This window comes from Mauremys reevesii, linkage group 3 (genome assembly GCF_016161935.1).
Source record: "Mauremys reevesii isolate NIE-2019 linkage group 3, ASM1616193v1, whole genome shotgun sequence".
Classification (NCBI taxonomy): domain Eukaryota; kingdom Metazoa; phylum Chordata; order Testudines; family Geoemydidae; genus Mauremys; species Mauremys reevesii.
The window spans coordinates 201,915,250-201,936,991 of NC_052625.1; the positions used below are offsets into that span (position 1 = coordinate 201,915,250).

Consider the following 21,742-nt stretch of genomic DNA (forward strand, 5'->3'; position numbering starts at 1 on the left):
AGGAAGTATAATATGCAACTTCCTGTAGGGATTCATGATTAAGAGGAAACCTTTGACCTTCAAGTACAACTTCAAGTTTTAAGGGCCCAAGGGACATAACAGGCACACTCGATTGTGCATATGCATCCCAACCCTGTTACAGGACTGTTGAGATCTGCATAACACAGGATGTAGAATTTCTCCTAGTGATTCCTGCATCAAGTCCATAACTTTTGATTGGCTAGAGCATATCTTTTAAAAAGTCACATCTAGGAATAAAGAATGCTGGCTATGTTTGTCGGATGGAGGACTCTAGCGTGGGAAAAGGCGGCGGGGTTCATGGTGGATAACCAGCCGAACACCAGTTCCTAGTGCAATGCTGTCGCCAAAAGGGCTGTGATCCTTAGATGCATAAACAGGGGAGTCTTGAGTAGGAGTAAAGAGGTTATTTTACTTCTGTATTTGGTACTGGTGCCCCCGCTGCTGGAATACTGTGTCCAGGTCTTTACACAATTCAAGAAGGATGCTGATAAATCTGAGAGGATTTGAAGAGCCACGAAAATGATTAAAGGGTTAGAAAACATGTCTTATAGTGGAAGACTCAAGGAACCCAATCCATTTAGGTTATCAAAGAAAAGGTTAAATGGTGACTTGATCACAGTCTGTAAGTATCTACATGAGGAACAGAAATCTGATAAGACGACTCTTCAACCTAGCAGAGAAGGGTAGAATACAATCCAATGGCTGGAAGTTGAAGCTAGACAAATTCAGACTGGAAGTAAGGTGTAAATTTTTTTAACAGTGAGAGTAATTAACCATTGGAACAATTTACCAAGGGCCATAGTAGATTCTCCATCACTGGATATCCTTAAATCTAGATTGGATACTTTTTCTAAAAGATATGCTCTGGTTTCATCAGGAATTAAGTCAGTGAAATCTTATGACCTGTATTAATGTAGGAGGTCAGATTAGGTGATCAGTGGTCCCTTCTGGCCTTATTAATAACTGTTTCCAATGGTCACTTAATCTCATTGTTACAAAATTATTCCTTAGGAATTTGAAGTTGTCTAGTTTCAGCTTCCAGCTGTTGGATCTTGTTCTGTCTTTGCTAAATTAGAGTCCTCTGCTATCAAATCGTTTCCCTGTGTAGGTATATGTGGACGAAAGATCAGGTCACCTTTTAACCTTCTCTTGCATAAACTGAATAGCAAAGCAGTAGTGGGCTCCTAGAATGGTCAAGGTTTCTATTTATTCTTCTATCAGGAAGGAAACTCCTTACCACAGAGCATAAATCTGGCCATCCTTTCTTTCTCATGATTACTGGCTAGGTGAGTGCTCTGATGCATTGACTGTACTTTGAAATAGAAACACTGCCAACTTGGCTTTTTTAATATTGACTAATTTAAAAAAATCCAGTATCTGATAGAGAACCATTAAGACAATATGTCCTGATTCTCCCCCCCTCCCCCCACATTCCTTACCTGTTCTTTTATAAGGGTTTCTGTACTCCACAGTACATGTTTTTGTTGGCATCCCATGAAACCTTTTTCCACTTGGTTCTCAAAAACTCAGTTAAACTCCAGAATTCGTGACTCGGATACCTTTATTTGGCATACAGCAACCCTATGGTCAAGCTGGCCAGGCTCAAACATGGGCTGGATGCAAGGTACATCACAAATCTAAAGTTATACAGCGAAACTTCCTTACATACATGTTTACTAACATCTGCATTCCTGATTATACGTTGCATCATGTGCTTCGTGACTTGCTTATTTATGTCTCTGGAACCAGTCCCTGTACAGCATGCTCTATCCATGTGCCGTTCACATATAAACTGATCTCTACATTCCAGGTTTATTTTGTCCATTATCCCTAGTACCAAGGTGTTTCTGCTTACCTTAGCTAGACTGATTCCAGAATAATGCTTGTTACACACTTATTTACAACTTAGTCTTCCATTCACCTTCCCAGTCATGCTTACTTGGAAATGAGGTCTGTCTTATATCAAATTACTCATGTCAAGTTAGGCCTACAGTTTTATAAGAGTCTTTTCAGTAATGGAGATACAACACCAATTGCTGTCAAATGCATAAAATAAATTGAAAAATAATAAGTTAATTATTTTCTCTTTCTGCAACTGTAAGTGTTGCAGTTAACTCATGGGTACAGAACTTTCAGTGAGAAGTGTAATTCTTCAAGTTAATGGTGTCCTTTAGCAACACCTTCCATACAGTAAAAGGGATATATAAGTCTAGGATGACTTTAAACAATGTTCACTCGGGTCAGTTTCCATTCTTCCGGTAGATGTTTGGTTTCCATTACATTAGAATCTTTTGTAGTTCCTAGTGTGACTCTGTCATCTTATTTTCTGTTTTTTTGATCACTTCTGACGTGTCTGGCGTAATATCTATGCATCAACCTTTCTTATATTAATTTATCCTCCCATGATTATCTGAGGTTTCATTGTTTTTCTGTGTATTTTGAAACTTAGTAATCTTCTGTCTGTGTTTGCAGGGTTGAAAAGATATTTCCCTCTACTCTTTATTTATGGCAGCTCACAATATATTGGAGGGATGGCAGACACTTCCATCTGCTGTAGAATTTACCATACCAGATTAGACCAGTGTTCCATCAAGTCACTGTCATGCCTTTGGCAGTCGCTTATACCTGATCTTTTTAAGGAAGACAAAGTAAAGCACAATACACCAGTTCAGCCTATAACATGATGCTTGGGATTTGATTACCTCTCTCTTGCTGTACTTTTTTAATGTAGCAGTTCTAAGTAGTAGTTGATGAATCAAAGATAACTATTAGCTTAAAAGGGAGACAGTGAGGTTGATTGAGGGGAGATCTCAGCAGCTTTGTAAGTGGCTGTAAAGATGTCCATTTCCCTTTATAACTTTACAAGTTCTGTAACGCTCTTTAATTAAATGTTAAGTTCAAAGTGAAATAGATTTATCCTTTTGCAAACAGGAGTGATGTTAAAATATCCTATTGTTCTCTTACTTTGTTATTTCTCACCTTAATGGGAGGAGAAAAACCTCTTCTCTCTCTAGCGTTCTTATTTCTCTTGCATCTGCATGTTTCAGGGAATAACGAGCAAGATTTTTTACCAGAACCATTTGCAGTAGAATGCTGAGTGGATATACTTCTGCCGTCTGTTTCTCCTTGCAAATTAACAAATAAAAACTGCAGTATCAATGAATGATTCTTGTTTTAAAATGGCCTGCTCGGTATGAGCGCTGTGGTTTTTGTTTGTTTGTTTTTTAAAATCTTCATAGAATAGATACTTATATATACACAAGAGACATTGTAGCCAGATGCATGGCTGATGAGCATAATTCAATTGTAGAAATAGAAAGCTGCTAAACATAGAGCACAGGCACTGACCAGTATTAGTCCTTTCCTTCCATGTATGTTGTCACTGCCTTTCATTCCTTCTGGACATAAAATATGTCCAGTCCCAGAGAGGTTTGTTGGGAAAAGTATGATTTTAGTCCTTCTAGTTGTTTGTGAATTGGCTATGGCTGGCATTTGTAGCGTAAGATTCCAGCCAGTGGAAACTGACAGTGACCAGGAAAATTCAACTAGTCCTTTTCCAGAAGAATGGTGATGCTGTTTTGGGAGGGATCTTGGAAATTAGGGGAGGGGGAGCTAACCAGATGATTTGAAAGGTGTGTTGATATTCACTATTCTGATGTAGGCATTGCCATTTATGAATCCTGAAACTGCTGTATTAAACATCTCCCTGGTTTTAATCCCTTGGGTTCCCCTCTTTGATACTATAATATCCGTTTTATGTTTATTTCACTATTTTAACTCAGCCACACTTTTTTATTTACAGCAAGACAGTTTCATTAGCTATCATGCTGCACTGGAATCATAACAGTATTTTTGTAACCACTGGTAGTTAGGGGTCTTCTGGTGTTCATTATATTCAGCATTTCATAGCTTTGCTATTAATTTGCTTCAAGAGAAAAAAATTAATTATTTTTGTTTCTTTTCTCCTCCTCTCTTTATATTTTTACACAATACTGAAGGTGGCTTATTCCTTAATACGCATATATGCCCTCTGATATGGGACTGTAGACGGGTCAGACTCACCCCCGCGGCGCCTCCTGCTGGTGACTCTGGGAATTAGCTCTGTTCCAGCGCTGGAGCACCCTCTGCAGGCTGGTGATCCACCTGTCCTCAGGCCCCATGCCCCTCCCTGGACCCGGTGCCCTTTTACATGGGGGTGCTGCCCCCTGGCAGTAACCCCTTTCTCTTAGGGTCTCCCCTCCTTAGGGAACCCCCACCCTCTATCCCCACCTTGCCTCAGTATTGGCTACTGCCAGTCATTGTCCTGCCCCACACTCTGGGGCAGACTGCAGTATCAGCCTGTTCATCATAGGCAAAGGAGGGTTTGGACCTGCTGCTTTGGCCTACCCCTGGGCTGCCCTCTGCAACCCCCAGTACTTTTTGGCCCTTCGCTAGGCCGCAGCCTGGGGCTTTCCAGGCTGGAGCTCCTCAGCCTTTCCCCAGCCCTGCTTCATCCTAGGTACTTATCTCAGCTCCTAAGCAGCCAGGCCCATCTCCCTCTGAAGGCAGAGAGAGACTGTCTGGCCTCTGGCTTCCCTGGCCTTTTATAGGGGCCAGCTGTGGCTCAGTTTGGGGCGTGGCGTCACCTGCAGCCACTCCCTCAATCAGCCCAGCTTTTAGAGCAGCAGCTCTCAAGCCCTGCCAGACTGCTTTTAAACCCCTCCAGGCAGGAGCAGGGTCCACCCTGCTACAGGGAGCGCTCTGCCTGCTTGGGCTGCCCTGCTGGCTGGAGTGCCCCCCCCTTCTCTGGCTGCCTTGCTGGCTGGAGCCCCTTCTCCCTTCCTGGACTGCTGCTGCTGGCTGGAGTGCTTCTTCCCAGGACTGCTGCTGCTACAACTGCTGCTGAGCAAGTGAGTGAGGGGTGGGGGGGGCCTTGCTGGCCAGCCCCCACTCCCCCATCTCTGGAGGGAGAAGCCAGGACCCCACCACCACTACAGCTACCACCTGTGGGGGGTCCTTCCTGCCTAGCCACCAGGGCTGCTGGAGGAGGAGAGGCTGCTGCTGCTGCTGGAGCTGTGTTTGTCCCGGGGAGCTGCTGGAGCCTGGAGGAGGACTGAGAAGACCACCGGCTGCTGGGAAGTGCACAGCAATCTGAAGACCACTGTGGAGGGGGCCTTAAAAACTGAGTACCTTTTTGACTGTGCTCTAGTGGTGGGGGTTTAGACTGTGTTTGTGGGGACACGGGGGTGTGGCGTGGAGCCTGCCCCCTGGTCCATCTGTGTCCCCCCCCCCCAACCCCCACCACCACCGCTGCCCCCTCCACCACCCCTGCAGTCCCTTACCATCTGCCTCAGTTCCTGCCTCTGGGACTCAGCTGCTCGCCTGGCCTGCCACGCCCTATTGCCACCGTTTGGGCCTCCAGCGGCAGCCAGCTAGCCCTTGACTGTGCACAAGTGCTTGTGGGTGCACGCACCCCCTTCCCTGGACTGACCCCTTCCTCTGCAACAGGCCCCTAGCTTTGCCCCTTGTTGCCTGCTCCGTTTGCCCCTTGTGGCCCCCCTCCCCCGCCCAGCCCAGCTTCAGTTTGTTTGCCTGCCCCGCCCATCTCCCTTTGCAGCTTTGTTTGTCCTGCCCCAGCCCTGAAGCCAGCCCCTTGGTCCCTCTGCCCCACTCCCAGCCTGGTTGCTCCCCTCCCTCCGCGGCCCCTTGCCCTGCTTAGCCCCTCCCCTCGTGCACCCATAGCTCCATCAGTGCGCTTGTGCCTCTCCCCTGTTTAAGTTGCCCCTCTTGCACTGCACCCCCCATTGCTCTTGTTTCCCCCGCCCCCTCCCTTAGTGCAGCTAGAGGAGCCGGATTTTGCTCCTGTGTCGGTACCTGACCCTCCCCAAAGTCCTCGATAGTCCCCGTATCTGCCCCCCCCTCTCTATTGTTGGCACCATCCTCCCTGCCCACAGCCTAGCAGGGAGGAGTAGGTGACCTGTCCCTTACCCCCACCCCCTTTCTCCGGTGTTTGCCCTCCCTCCCCATTCAGCATGGCGGGGGGGGCGGGCGGTGGGATTGCCGGGATGACGTCTGTCCCCCTGCCTCGCCTGCTCCCCCAAACGCCTCCCGGTCTCGACCTCAACCGCCACTGCGGACCTCCTGCCACCGCTACCGCTGAGGCGCCGGCAGCGGCGACCGATGGGGTGCCCTCTGCTGCTGCCACGTCCCTCGCCCCTTCCGCCTCTGGGGGAACCCCCCCAGCCGGCGGAAAGGGCCAAGGCAAAAAGAAGGGGAAGGGCCCCGCTAGAAAGACAAAGCCCTCCATGGCGGGGCCTGCCACCGCTGCTGCGGCCCCGCCACCGGCCGCGGCGTCCTCCCGCTGTTCCTCCACCAGCTCTGCGGGTGCCCTCCTCGGCCCCAGAGTGTACGCCCAGGTGGCGGCGGCCCCCGCCCGCGCTCGTCATCTTCCCCAACCGCCGCCTCGCTACCATCTACAGCGGCCGGGCCCCTTCCCCACCTTGACCGGAAGCACGGCATCCGTTGCCTCCTGGTGCCCGCCTGCCCACGTGGAGACCTCGTGCGGGCGTTGGCGAGTGGTGGGGCCCACGGCCATCGTGGCGGCCTCCAAAATGTACGGCAAGGTGGTCTTCTTCCTTGCCTCGGGCCGCCGCCCAGGAGGCGGTGGAGAAGGGCCTGGCGGTGGGGCGTGTTCGTCCCCTGGAGCCGCTGGAGGACCTGGGGGTCCGTGTCGTCTGACCTCCATCCCTCCCTTCCTGCCCAATGCCGCCCTGTTACCCGCCCTCTCGACCCTGGGAAGCCCATTTCCATTGTGAGCCCTCTCCTTGGGCTGCAAGGACCCGCCCTCCGTCACGTCCTCTCGTTCCGCCGGCAGGTGCAGCTTCAGCTGCCGCCCGGCGCGCGTGCGGAGAGGCTCGAGGTCTTCCTGGTCCCCTTTCAGGGGCCCAGTACCGAGTGCACTACTCCACGGGGAGGCCCGGTGCTACCTCTGCCGGGCGACGGGCACGTCGGAGGACTGCCCTTTGGCCCGGCTCGAGGAGCTCTCGGGACCCCGAGCCCGGCACAGCACCGGCCCTGTCATCGCCGGCGCCCCTGGCTACCCGGTACCCAGAGCCGCCTCCTCCTCCTCAGCCCATCACTGCTCCCGCTCAGGCCTCAGGGGGTCGTCCTCCAGGGCGCCCTGATGAGCGGGAGAGCCCCGCCTCCGCTACCTGCACTCTGGCGGGGCCTGTGGAGGAGGGTGCGGCAGGGATACTGCCGGGCGTGGGAGAGGGCTCTCCCCAGGGGGACTCATCCCTCCTTCCTGTTGTTCCACCAGTGCCTCTCCCAGCCCCCAAACCGTCTTACCTGCCCACTGACCCAATCCCTGTTGACCAGCCCGCAGGCGATGCCATGGAGGGCTGGACCCGGGTGGAGGGTAAGCGGGGTAAGCGGAAGGCTCGGGCTCAACTCGTGCCTTCTGCCGTGGAAGCCCCCCGTAAGACCAGGAAGGGGGCCGCAGGCACCGAGCCTTCCGCCATGCCCACGGGGATACCCCATCTGCCGATGACGGCTAGGGAAGACGTGGCAGCACCGGAGGGTACCACCATCCCTCCTCCGCAGTCCCTCCCTGCGGAGGCCCCCGATGGAGCCCCTCCTGTTCCCTTGCCTCCTGTGCCCCCCGCAATACCCGAGGTGAGCGTCGCCTCGGGCGCAAGCGGGGAGGACTCTGGGATGGTGGGTGGTGAGCTCCCCTCCATCTTTGCAGAGATCGAGGCCCTGGGTCTGACCCGGTCACCCGGGAGGACGACCCTCTGCCCACGGGCCTTGACCTGGCAGACCTCACCCCAGCTCCCCTTCCCATGCTCCACCATCCCTCCTGCTCGTCCGCTCCCTCCTCCGCGGGTCCCCTAGACTCCTCGACCTGCCCGGCTACTGGGGTGTCCTCGGTGGTGCGGGCGATCGAGTTCCTTCCTGGGTGGGGCCCCTGAGGGTTCGGCATCTCCCGCGCCGAGGCTGCTCTGCCTGCCGTTGAGCCTGAGCCCGGTGTCACTGGGGACCCCTCCCTACCCCTCCAACTCCCGCACCTGGCCGCGAGGAGCCACTTGCTGATGGTTCAGCTCCTGAGGCCCAGGGTCCCATCTCTGTCCCTCCCCACCCCTGCTCCTGACCCCAGCCCTGCCCCTCCACCTCCTGTGATGTTCTTGCCGCCCCTGGGTCTGTCTCCTTCCCTTTCCCAGAGGATGACTCCCAGGAGCGGCCTTTGAATTTCACAGTCCCAACCCACTCGGGGCTGTACTCTTCCCTCCGCCGCCCCACTGAGCCAGGGTCCGCCCTTGCTTGCCCGTCCCAGTGGGCCACGGGCTGCGCCAGAGGTCCCATCGTGACCCCGCCCCATGTGCTGCGAGAGGAATTGCAGGAGTTCTTGGAGGACGTCTGGGGCTCCCGCAACAAGGTCGTGCTTGCTCTCCAGCGCTGGGGGGACTTCCACCGGATCCTCCTGGCCACGCGGGCCCTCATAGGGGAGGGCAAGGGGACCGGGAAGCAGAATGTCGCGGCTTACCACCGGGCGCGCGGCTTCCGTGACTCCCTGCTCGCCGTCGGGGTGGGCCATGGTTTGCTGCGTGGCCCAACGGGGGCCGTGAGCGCCCCTGCTGACGTGGATCCCCCCCAGCCCTCCTCATGGCAGTCATCACCTTTGCCACACTAAACACCCGGAGCTGTAGGGTGGGTTTCCGCAGGAGCCAGGTGCTCTCCTTCCTTCGGGAGGGGGGGTACTCCGTGGTTTTCCTGCAGGAGACCCACACGGATCCGGCCGAAGCTAACTGGCGGCTGGAGTGGGGGACGGGTCTACTTCAGCCATCTCACCACCCATCAGGCTGGAGTGGCTACCCTGTTCTCCCCCGACCTACGGCCAGAGGTGCTGGGGGTCGCCGAGGCTGTGCCGGGCCGCCTGCTGCACCTCCGGGTCCGCATGGCGGGGCTTGTGGTCAACCTCATCAACATCTATGCCCCGGCATTTGCCCCGGAGCGGCTGCAGTTCTATCGGCAGGCGTCCGCCTTCCTCGGCTCCCTGGATCCTCGCGAGTGCCTGGTCCTGGGGGGACTTTAACACCGTCCTCGAGGAGCGGGACCGCTCGGGAACCGAGCAGAGCCCGGCCGCGCGGGCGTCCTCAGGAGATCGTCGCCCATCACTCCCTGGTGGACGTCTGGCGCGACCACCACCCGGACGACGCCTCCATGTACACCTATGTCCGGTGGAAGCCCATCGGTCGTGCCACTCCCGGTTGGACCGCATCTATCTGTCCCGGTTCCATCTCTCACGGGCCCAGTCCTCCAGCATCCGGCCGGCCCCTTTTTCGACCACCACCTGCGTCACCGTGGCGGCCTCTCTCTGGCGGAGAGGCCGGGGCCGCCTATTGGCACTTCAACAACAGCTTGCTGGAGGATGGGGCTTCGTGGCATCCTTCCGGGAGTTCTGGCTGGCCTGGCGAGGGCAGCGGTGCGCCTTTCCCTCGGCGCGGCGGTGGTGGGACGTGGGGAAGGTGCGCGCCCGGCTCTTCTGCCGTGACTACACCCGGGGCGCCAGCCGACGGAGGGATGCGGCGATAGGGCAGTTGGAGCGGGAGGTCTTAGAGCTGGAGAGGCGTCTGGCCGCCAGCCCCGAGGATCCATCCCTTTGCGGAGCGTGCCGGGAGAAGCGGGAGGAGCTCCGGGTCCTCGAAGACCATCGGGCCCGGGGCGCCTTTGTTCGATCCCGCATCCGCCTCCTTCGGGAGATGGATCGCGGCTCCCGCTTCTTCTACGCCCTGGAGAAACGGAGGGGGGCCAAGAAGCACGTCACCTGCCTCCTGGCGGAGGACGGCTCCCCCCTCACGGATCCGGCGGAGATGTGCGAGAGGGCCCGGACCTTCTACGCGCCTTTTCTCCCGGATCCGACCGATCCTGCCGCTTGCAAAGTGCTCTGGGGACGGACTCCCGATGGTCAGCGCGGCGACGGGACCGGCTAGAGCTGCCTCTCACTCTGGCCGAGTTCTCGGAAGCCCTCCGTCGCATGCCCACCAATAAATCCCGGGCATGGACGGGCTGACCGTGGAGTTCTACCGCGTGTTCTGGGACGCCCTCGGCCCAGACCTAGTCACCGTCTGGGCCGAGTCCTTGCGGAGCGGGGTCCTCCCTCTCTCGTGCAGGCGAGCCGTGCTCGCTTTATTGCCGAAGAGGGGGGACCTCCGCGATTTACGGAATTGGCGTCCCATCTCGCTCCTCACGGACTATAAAATTGTTGCGAAGGCCATTTCGATTCGGCTAGGGTCCGTGCTGGAGGACGTGACCACCCAGACCAGACCTACACCGTCCCGGGCCGTACCATCTTCGATAACTTGTATCTGGTCCGGGATCTCTTGGAGCTTGGGTGCAGGGATGGTTCTGTCGCTCGCCTCCTGTCCCTGGATCAGGAGAAGGCGTTCGACAGGGTGGACCACGGGTATCTCCTGGGCACTCTGCAGGCGTTAGGCTTCGACCCCAGTTTGTGGGCTTTCTCCAGGTGCTGTACGCTCGCTGAGTGTCTGGTCAGGCTCAACTGGACCCTGACCGAGCCGGTCAGCTTCGGGCGGGGAGTGCGGCAGGGGTGCCCCCTCTCGGGCCAGCTGTACGCCCTGGCGATCGAGCCCTTCCTCTGTCTCCTCCGCAGGAGGTTGACGGGGTTGGTGCTTCGGGAGCCGGAGCTGCGGCTGGTCCTGTCGGCGCACGCCGACGATGTGCTCCTCGTGGTCCAGGACCCGGGCGACTTGGCGCGGTGGAGGCCTGCCAAGCCGTGTACTCGGCGGCCTCCTCCGCCCGGGTCAACTGGGTCAAGAGCTCTGGCCTGGTGGTCGGGACGGGTGGCAGGCGAGCTCCCTCCACCCGCGCTTCAGGCCATCCGGTGGAGCGCGGGTCCGCTGCTCTATCTCGGCGTTTACCTTTCTGCCACGCATCCCTCTCCGCCGGAGAACTGGCAAGGTTTGCTGGGCAGGGTGACAGAGCGGCTCTGGAAATGGACAGGACTCCTCCAGTGCCTCTCTCGCCGAGGGAGGGCGCTGGTGCTCAATCAACTAGTCCTGTCCATGCTCTGGTACCGGCTCAACACCCTGGTCTCAGCCCCGGATTTCCTGGCCGACCTCCGGAGGGTGGTGCTGGAGTTCTTTTGGCCAGGACTGCACTGGGTCTCTGCAGGGGTCCTCCACCTGCCCCTGGAGGAGTGGGGGCAGGGCCTGAAGTGCCTATGCACTCAGGTCCACGTCTTCCGCCTCCAGGCCCTGCAGAGGCTCCTGTATGGTGCGGGTAATCCGACGTGGAGAGCCCTGGTGCACACCTTCCTCCGCCGCTTCCGAGGGCTCTGATACGACCGGCAGCTCCTCTCTCTCGACCCGAGGGGCCGTCCGCGCGCCCGCTCGGGGCTGCCGGTCTCCTCCCCGGACCTCCTCCGGACCTGGAAGCTGGCCCCTGCGACCATGTCCGTGGCGGCCACCGAGGGGCAGACCTCCTCGCGGAGCCCCTGCTACACAACCTCAGCTCCGTGTGCAGGTGGCGGAGTCCCCGGTGCGCCAGAGGTTGGTCCTGGCAGAAGCCACCAGGGTCGGAGACCTCCTGGACTACGACCGGGAGACTGGCTGGATCCCCTGGCCTTCGCTCGGCGGATGGGGCTCTCCAGACCTTGTACTCCCGGCGCGTACTACAGGAGGTGAAGGCCGCTGCCGCCGCTGCTCGGGCTTACCTCGACCGGGTCCTGCGTGAGGGCACGCCCGCCCACCCCCACCCCGAGCCCTCCGGACCTCTTCATCGGGCCCCTGCCCGTGGACCCGACCGGCCCCGCGCCCCTTCTCCGCCAGCCGGCTGCACGATCTGCAGCCGGTCCGTTTCGAACCGCGCCGAGGAAACAACTCTCGCGCTCGTGCTCCATACCGTTCACTTCCTCACCTCGTGTCCCGCCCGACACCAAGTGGCGGGACCTCTTGCCACCTGTGGAGGGTGAGGAGCCCCGTGAGCCAGCCTGTACTCCACCCTGGTCCTGAGGCCCGCCGGGGATATCAGCTGGCGGCTCCTTCACGGGGCCGTGAGCACGGGCGTGTACTTGGCGCGGTTCACCCCTGTCCCGGACACCTGCCCCTTCTGCGGCGTGAGGGAGACCCTGGCGCATGTTTACCTAGAGTGCGCCAGGTTGCAGCCCCTATACCGGCTCCTCACTAATATCCTCTTGCGTTTCTGGTTGCACTTTTCCCCCCACCTCCTTATCCATGCACTCCCTATCCGTGGCCCCACAAAGTCGCGGGACCTCCTAGTCAACCTCCTCCTTGCCCTGGCTAAAAAGGCCATCCACGCGACCAGGGAGAGGAGGTTGGCCGACGGAGACTCCTGCGACTGTGGGGCTTGTTTCCGGTCCCTTGTCCGCTCACGTCTCCGGGCGGAGTTCCTCTGGGCGGTGTCCGCTGGCTCCCTTGACGCCTTCGAGGAGCAGTGGGCGCTGTCCGGGGTTCTCTGCTCGGTGTCCCCATCAGGCTCCCTCCTTCTGACCCTTTGACCTCACTCCTGCCCCTGTTCTTTTATTAGTTGTCCCCCGCACTTAGTGGGTTTCCGTGGCCCTGTGGATCCTCCCCTTAGGCTGGGGGGGGGATCCGTTAGCATGGAGCTGGCTTCCGCCCGCCCCCTCTCCCGGATAACCCAATAGTACAGGGACCATTAGTTATTTGTAAACAACGCCAAGATTTTTTCTTTTTAAGTCTTACAAATCAGAATACATTTCACAGTGGGTTTTTAAAAGACAACCTCTTTCTAATGTCTGACAGTTTTTATCCAAGTATCAATAGTAATATTACTTTTATTTTTATCCTGTGCCCCAATCACTGAATTAAGCTTTGCAGTAACTTACTGAATATTATTCTCTTGTTGGAGGGTTTTTGTAACACCGTATGTCATTTAGTCTGTGTTGTGCATCTAGTCCCATAAAGAAAAAGAGTTGAAATGTCAGATGTAAATGAAGCTCAGAGCATTACTCGACTCCAGGAGGAAAGATGCTCTGTGGATTTTTGCGTAGACTGCCTGCAAGTATCTGGCCTTATCAAAACACACCAGCTAAATCTATTCTAAGTCCTGTTCTTGCACTCGGCATTACTGCCTCTTGGAGCTCAACCTTACTCCTTGGGAATGGGAAACGAGTGGATTATACAGAGCTTTATCTAAACTAAAATTTTGTAGAATTCGGAGAAACATGCACCTCAGTTACTTGAATAGAAGTATTAGCTGGGTATGTCAGACTGGCTGTTGTGGTGTAACACAGCTCACCTTTTTATTTCCCATTTTGACTTTCCCTTCTTATATAGGCCCCACCTCTCACTGCTGCTAGCACAAAAGGGCTTGATCAGTTCAGGGGATATCTTCCTCTTCCCAACAAGTATTGTTTAAAAGAACCTTGTGAGCCAGGCATATTCCACTTTCTTTAATATTAAAAAATGAGTAAAACTTTTATTGTAGATGTATACAACTATGTATATTCACATTGTGACAGTGTTGGGTCCATTCTGATTGCCAAGCTATAGTGTGTTTCTCTTTTCCTGGTTTTAGTTGAAGAGGAAATTGTAAAAAGTTGACACCTGGAAATCTTTGGACTGTTTTGAACAGTCTGTAACTGATTTGTGATCGTAACAAGAAGCTTGTTTTTGTTCACAGGTACTCAGAAAGAAGCCTCACAAAGTGTGTTGGGATCACCATAGAGACCAGGCCTGATTACTGCTTGAAGCGGCACCTGAGTGACATGTTGTCATACGGCTGCACAAGGTTGGAGATTGGAGTGCAAAGTGTCTATGAGGACGTGGCCAGAGATACCAACAGGTGAGAAGAATATTTCAGAGTAAAGCTCAATGTGACTGCTTATTGTTTGTCTTGTGGAGTACTTTATAAGACGCCTGGGAACAAATACTTCAGAGTGCCAGCCTAATTCTGTACAATTTTATACTGATGTTCCTGTTCCATAAGTATTTTATAGTGCTGGGTACTGTCTTTATAGCTCTACAAGCTTGTAAAGTAAGTAGGATGTGCCCAAACAAACATTAGAGTCCTTGTCCTGAGAAATTTACAATCCAAAGAATTGAGTAGGTACATGGTACATTAAAATCTGTACAAAATAATCTGAAGAGGTACCATATGTGCAGGAAGCATGGCATTAGGTCATGGTGGTCATTCCTGAAGGATTTTAAAGAAGAGACAGCGCACTTGGCACAGAGTGTGAGGCAGGTCAGGTACTTGTTTATAATCAACACTCATTGCAGTCTATTTTATAGCTAGAAATTAAACCTGTTGATTCTTGAATCAGGATCATTCTACATATACAGTACTTTCAGAGGCTGGGAAGTGTACAAGTAAGAACTTCTTGACAACTTCTTTGTGGCCCTGGACCAGTGACGACAAAATCACTGCCAAAGCGCCTGGAATGTTACAGTTCATATTCTCGTAATCTGCTGGGGGAGAAATATGCTTCATACTCTTGTAGAACTAGAGATCCTGTTAACTTCAGAACACTTGTATTTTTGGAGATTTATATAAAGCTTCCCTTCATCCTCATCACACACACCAGTTATTTACCTAAGATTTTTAATAAACCAATAGCATAAGTAATTACAGAGAAATGGGAATATGGAAATTGGCTTAAAAAAACTACCTTTTACCAAACTTAGAGGTGACAATTGTGCAGTAATTGAAAATGTCAGACATTTTCTTGTGGAGACTTGACATTTGAGTCTGAAGCCAGTTCCCCCCCAAAGATTAGTCTTACTATGGCTGATGCATGAAGGTACAGAATCTCTTTGCTGCATGAGTACCAGATTCAGTGCCTGAACAGATGAGCAAAGCTGTAATGTTCAAGAATAACTTTAGCCTATTGAGCAAACCAAGCAGTCAAGTAAACTAAATAACTAACCCTTATATAGCACTTTTCAATCTTAGATGTCAAAGAGCTTTACAAAGGTAAATAGCAATGTACTGTACTAAAAAAGTAGTAGCCACGTCATCTGATTCTTAGCTCAGGTACATTCATTAATGCTGATTTCTTCCACAGTCTTCAAGCTTATCAAGCCCACTTATCCCTGTTTTTCTACAGACTCTTTCACAGCTGTTGTGCCTATTCAGAGATGGATCTTTCAAAGACAGTATCCCTGTTATCCACCTCTGTGATCTCTTTTTAGTTCCCATCCAGTTTTGTCCATCAGATGAAATGATTTTTTGCAGCATCTCTAAATTGCATGTCACTGCTGTTTTGAAAGTTTGCCAGTGAAACTGCAAATGGAGTTTCTGTTGCTGGCCCTGAAGAAGAGGAAGGTAGTAGGTAGCTGTCTCTTATACAGAAGGAATCCTTTTAAGATTAGATTTTTAAAGGTTTTGGCACTTTTGAAGATGCTTGCAATATGCCTAAAAGGTTCTGTGCTCTATTGTAGTCCGCTCATGCAGACATCCCCCTCCCACAACTCCTGTGTTTTAGAATATCCCTTTAGCTCTCTAAAACAATTAATTGAAGTCTGTTTTTTTGAGCTGATTGATGGTCACGCTAGTCTCTCCTAAGATGGCTCTGGTTTACTTTCATTCTTCATTTAACATGTGGGGTGGATTTTTGTTTTAAATGTTCATATTTTGCTTGTAGCTAAATGTCAGATTACAACCAATTAGGCTAAATGTTTGGAAATTACTTTTCCATTATGTAGTGTGAGTCATTAGTGGGGCTGTTTGAGTGTTTCCAATTGCTGCAAGGCAGAAGAATATTCAAATATAAGTCCAGGCATCAAGTAGTTGAGTTATTGATGCAGCTCAGATCTCTCCTCTAATAAGGAAATAATTTTTATTTATGAAATGACTCTCCGTTGCCTCCCCCCAATCTATTCAAAGTGCCAGATAATTTCACCATAGAACAGATTTATAAAAACATCACAATATTTTACTAATAAAGTAAAACCACAGTCATAAAACCAGTCACACACACACAAATGAGGGGAATCTTACGTGGTGGAGGGAAAAGAAAAGGCCCTAAATATAAGGGGGATAGTTCTTTGGTGATGGGGGTGCATTTATTTAGGTGGTGTTTGAAAGTGAGGATGGGGCTAAGATGGATATCTAGATGGAGTGAATTCCACACTGGAAAGGTTGCAATTCATGAAGGTGTGTAGGTTTTTAAATTAATTTTTCTTCTTTCCAGGGGACATACTGTGAAGGCCGTGTGTGAGTCATTTCACTTAGCCAAGGATGCGGGGTTTAAAGTGGTGGCGCACATGATGCCTGATTTGCCGAACATGGGGCTTGAAAGAGATATTGACCAGTTTGTTGTAAGTATAGCTTAAAATAACCCTGCTTTTGTTTTGCCTTAGTGGATCTAACACTATTTCTGTTTCGTGGCTTTGCTAGTGGTTATTTTACAGGCCAGACTTTCTTCTTAAGGACGTGTACCTTAAAATTCAGGTGATGAGGCAGATTTGTTGAAATACTTCATCCAGAAAATGTTCTCCCTTCCTTGTGAAAGACTGAATCACTAAGGTCTCTGTGGAAGGTGAAACACAATGTTGCCTTTCTGATATTAATTAAGGCTTTTACTTTTTTGCAAGGTGGTTTTCTTTCGTTGTATTTAAAATTGTATATTTATTGGAGGCAAAAGCATCTTGTTTAGGAAGCTGTTACACAATAGTATGTATGTACAAAGCATATAGGGTTTCTTCTTGGCCCCAGTGCTATTCAGTATCTTCATCAAAGATTTGAAAGAAAATATAAACATAAGAACATAAGAGAGGCCGTACCGGGTCAGACCAAAGGTCCATCTAGCCCAGTATCTGTCTACCGACAGTGGCCAATGCCAGGTACCCCAGAGGGAGTGAATCTAACAGGCAATGATCAAGTGATCTCTCTCCTGCCATCCATCTCCATCCTCTGACGAACAGAGGCTAGGGACACCATTCTTACCCATCCTGGCTAATAGCCATTTATGGACTTAGCCACCATGAATTTATCCAGTCCCCTTTTAAACATTGTTATAGTCCTAGCCTTCACAACCTCCTCAGGTAAGGAGTTCCACAAGTTGATTGTGCGCTGCGTGAAGAAGAACTTTCTTTTATTTGTTTTAAACCTGCTGCCTATTAATTTCATTTGGTGACCCCTAGTTCTTGTATTATGGGAATAAGTAAATAACTTTTCCTTATCCACTTTCTCAACATCACTCATGATTTTATATACCTCTATCATGTCCCCCCTTAGTCTTCTCTTTTCCAAGCTGAAGAGTCCTAGCCTCTTTAATCTTTCCTCGTATGGGACCCTCTCTAAACCCCTAATCATTTTAGTTGCTCTTTTCTGAACCTTTTCTAGTGCTAGAATATCTTTTTTGAGGTGAGGAGACCACATCTGTACACAGTATTCGATATGTGGGCGTACCATGGATTTATATAAAATCACTGCTGGTAAAGTTAGCAGGTGACACAAAAATTGGCAGAGTAGTAAATAATGATGGAAACAGCAATCTGAATCACATGGAAAACTGGGTTTACTTGAATAACATATATGTTTTAATACAGCCAAATGCAAAGTCATACATCTAGGCACAAAGAATATTAGGTCACACTTATAGAATGGGGTGAACTGGATTTTTGGAAAGCTATGACTCAGAATAATGACTCTGTGTTCATGGTGCATAACCAACTGAGCATGAGCTCCCAGTGTGGTGTCATAGCTAAGAGAAAAAATATGTTGTCTGTATAAACAGCAGAACATTGAATAGAAGTATGGAAGAGCTGCTATCACTGTTCCTGGAATACTGTCTCCCAACTGTAGTGTCAACAGTTCAAAAAGGATGTTGCTGAATTGGAAAGGGTTCAGAAAAGAGCTACGAGAATGATTTTGACATCTGGAAAACCTGCCTTCCAGTGGGAGACAAAAGAAAATCAGTAAATTCAGTTTATCCAAGAGGTGATTTGATCAGTCTATAAGTACCTGCATGGGAGGAGAATTCTGCTAGCAGAGGGCTTTTTAATTTTGCAGACAAGCATAATAAGAGCCAGTAAAATATATAAATTCAGGCTTAAAAGATGTGCAGGTTTTAAACAGAGAAAGTAATTAACCATTGGAGCAACTTACCTAGGTATGTGATAGATTCTTCATCACTTGAATTCTTTAAATCAAGAATAAATATTTGGGTTTGATACAGGAATCACTGGGTGAAATTCTATAGTTTTTTATGCAGGAGGTCAGCAGAGATGAGCATAATGGTTCCTTCTTGCCTTAAAATCAAACAATTGATTGGAAGATTCAGGTCAGAAATATAGGTAGAAAATAAAATGTGGTTCTGCTTGGAAAGTTACAAGCAAACACATCTAGCAGAAGTAATCCGAAATGCATCCATATGATATTGGAGAGAAACATGGAAATGCTAATACTACTCTGTGTTTTTTATAGCATGTTTTGTCCATGGATCTTTGAGCACTCTATAAACATTTATTCAGTAATCTCACCATTTTACAAGCAGACACACTGTGTATGTCTATACTGCAAATAAAAACCTGTGTCTGGACCGTGCCAGCTGACTTGGGCTCGCAGGGCTGAGGCTGCGGGGCTGTTTTGTTGCTGTGTAGACTTCCAGGCTTGGGCTGGAGCCCAGGCTGTAGGAGCCTTCGAGGTGGGAGGCTCCCAGAACCCAGGCTCCAGTCCCACATCGGAAGTCTACACAGCAATGAAACAGTCCTGCAGCCCAAGCCCCACGAGTGTGTAATTGCTGTGTAGACATACCCACTGAGGTCCAGAAGTTAAAAAACTAACACAAGGCACAGATGAAGTCATTGGCAGAGTTGGAAGTATAACCCAAAATTCCTGACACAGACTCCTTTGCTGTCACCACTAGACCACATTTTCTGGTAATTCTGAAAGGGACTTAAGATAATTGTGAACTCAGCCAATTTGCTGTGCACTGTATCATTGTGCTGCAGAGCAAGGAGGAACAGTGGTCCCTCTCTAAATCACTAGTGAAGTTGCATCTGCAGTCCGGGGTTCAGTTCTGGTCACGTCATTACCGGAAAGTAACAAACTGGAGCGAATTCATATAAATGATAAAAATGAGTTTTAGATGGTTGAGAACCTGACTGTCAGGGTAAGATTTAAAAACCTAAGTGTATGTAACTTTGATAAGGGACAACAGAGGGAATACATAATACCCTAAAAGTATTTGAAGGATGTGAATGCTAAGGAGAGGGTGGTGTTGTTCAGGGTGGGTCCTTGCAGAGTAGAACTAGAAGTTACAATTGGTAATGTTTTTTTTTGCTGTACAGCTTCTCTTCATTCATAACAAGAGGAACAAGTGGATAGTGCCTCACTTGTGGAATTCCATTTGTGGAATCTCAGTAGAGATTTTGGCATGAGCTATTTCAGTGGATTTCAAGGGGCTCATTCCATATTATAAAGGTCCCGGAATAGAATTGGAGGAGAGTTACTCCAGACAGCGATTGTAGTCAGTGTGTTCAATGAGCTTAGAGATGAAAGGGAGAAAGGAAATGTGGATGTAGTTGGAATGGGAAGTGGGATCAAAGGGTGTTTGTTTAAAGATGGGAGAAATTAAAGCATGCTTGTATTGGAATGATTTAAAGAGAAAAGTAGGGGAGAGGATGAGTCAAAGGTGGCTGGGATTGTGGGCATGGGATTCAACTAAGCTGAAGGAGGACAGTTATTTAGCTAGGAAGATGGCAGAACTGGAGGAGGAGAGAACAAATTTATAGTGGAGGAAATCAGCCTGGTCACAGGATTTCCACCAGAGACACTCTGCAGCATGAGAGCAGGGACAAAAGAAGCAGGTGTTATGGGTGAGTAAGTCTTGGAGGTTGGTAGGATGGACCTTGCGATGGGAAAGGGGGCAGAAGAGTTAAAGGTGGAGGAAAGCGAAGCATGGAGAGAATCAACAACCATATCAATGAAGGAAGGGAAGTGATGGCAGTGAGGAGAAGGCTGAGAGCGAATGACAAGGCTAGAAGGCTGATTGACTGGAAGTCCTGGAAAGGTTGTGTAACAGGGTGTTTGGGAAAGGGATAGTGAACCACCGAAAAAGGATCCCTGATTCGTTTTCTTGTAAGGTGCTCAGATGCCGCAGTGATATGTACTATAAATATCTAGAGAGATGAAAATACCCTAGCAGTTTGTTGGATACAGCATTCCTCACTTTCTGCTTTGCAGAGCTATTAAAATGCTGCTGTGCTACATAAATGTTATTCCATATTAGTAAATATTTTGACATTTATATTACACTGAAGTAATGAAATTGAATGTGAAAAACTAAGAACAAAGCATTCTTATTAATCTGTTAATGTCTGTTATTGATCTGCTTGGTAATGTTGCTAAGATTAATTAATTTTGCCACTTTGCACATGGTTTAAAGGATATAGCATCACAAAAATTGTCGTCAAAGCCCTTTATAAAATATCCTTAACTTTGCAGGATAAAATCACATCTGTCCCACTATACTTATTATTTTCTCCTTAGAGAGAGAGACATTTCTGGTTTTTGGTAGTTCTAAATAAATCTGGAGAAAATAAATCCATTCACTCACATAATAAATTTCTGGCTGTGGACTTAATCCCATCTTTCCTCACATGATGGTGCCACCATTGCCTGTAAAATATTATGAACTCAGGCATGTGTCCATTGGCCTGCACACATGCCGTAGCTCTGCTTGTGCTCTGACTTCAGGGCATAAAAGGTCACGCAGGCCAACATCTCGCTAGTTCCTTCTTACTGCTGCATGGTCTGAGTTGGAACCTTTGGTTTCCTCAGCTCCTTTTTACTGCATTATTGCTGCCAATATACTGTATGTAATTAGTTTTTAGTATTTTATAATATAGTCTAGTCCCCCTTTTCTTCCCCACCTGTGGGAATTTCCCTCCAGGAAGTCTGGGATTATATTCAGGGTCCCGGGGTTCAGAAACTGTGTGTCCTGCCCTTGCTCCTTTTCTGTGAGTGAGGAACCTCAGTGCTGCCTCTGCTGTCTGGGCAGGCTCAAATTCCTGCCAAGTGCAGTATCTGCCACTCTTTTCCCCTCATAACTTGTGAGGGTCTGATGGAGAAGACAATGAGACCCCAATCAGATCTGGGCTGGGGATCCCCCCCTGTACATCAGCCTCAGCAAGCAGGCAGCACCCCTTTGACCACGAGCTCAGGAACGGAAGCTAAGACAGCTAAGCTTAAGGAGGCGGCTTCCTACGAGGGTAAGGGGCACTCTCCTAGAGATAGGACAAGTCATTGTCGTCAAAAACTGCCCCAAAGAGAGAGGATCCCTCCCCTATCCTCATCAAACTCAGGCAAGTCTTCGCTCTTGGGCGCTGAGAACGCCCGAGTAAATCTTCAGAGCAGGAGAAGATGTCATGCAAGAGTATGGATCTGACAGCTCTCCTTTGAGTGATTGCTCATATTGATTCCAATAGGTGTGTGCGCGCTGTGGGCACAGTCGTCAGAAAATTTTTCCCCTAGCAGCACCTGTCGGGTTGGCTGTGGAGCCCCATGGTGTGATGCCTTCATGGTGCTCAATATATGACCCTGCTGATCCGGCACCTCTTCAGTTCCTTCTTATCGCCAGTGATGGTCGTTGGAACTGTGGTGTCTTGCTTCACAAGCTCTCCATGTTTCCCTAGCTTCTATTCAGACTGTTTGTATTTTGTAGTTGTTTAGTTCTTAGTTATTGTAGTTCTAGTTCTCCACCCTGACTGCATTCTCCTTGGGGGACTTACATGCC

The 21,742-nt window shown here is 50.4% G+C and overlaps 1 protein-coding gene across 3 annotated transcripts in view; it reads left to right on the plus strand.

Annotated features, from left to right (window-relative positions):
- ELP3 (elongator acetyltransferase complex subunit 3) overlaps positions 1-21,742 on the plus strand; it is a 144,646-nt gene that overhangs the window by 43,474 nt on the left and 79,430 nt on the right. For all 3 annotated transcript variants that reach the window (XM_039532195.1, XM_039532197.1, XM_039532196.1), the window contains exons 8-9: positions 13,681-13,842; positions 16,193-16,319. In XM_039532195.1, the coding sequence (XP_039388129.1) occupies positions 13,681-13,842; positions 16,193-16,319 (289 nt within the window). The remainder of the gene's footprint in view (positions 1-13,680; positions 13,843-16,192; positions 16,320-21,742) is intronic.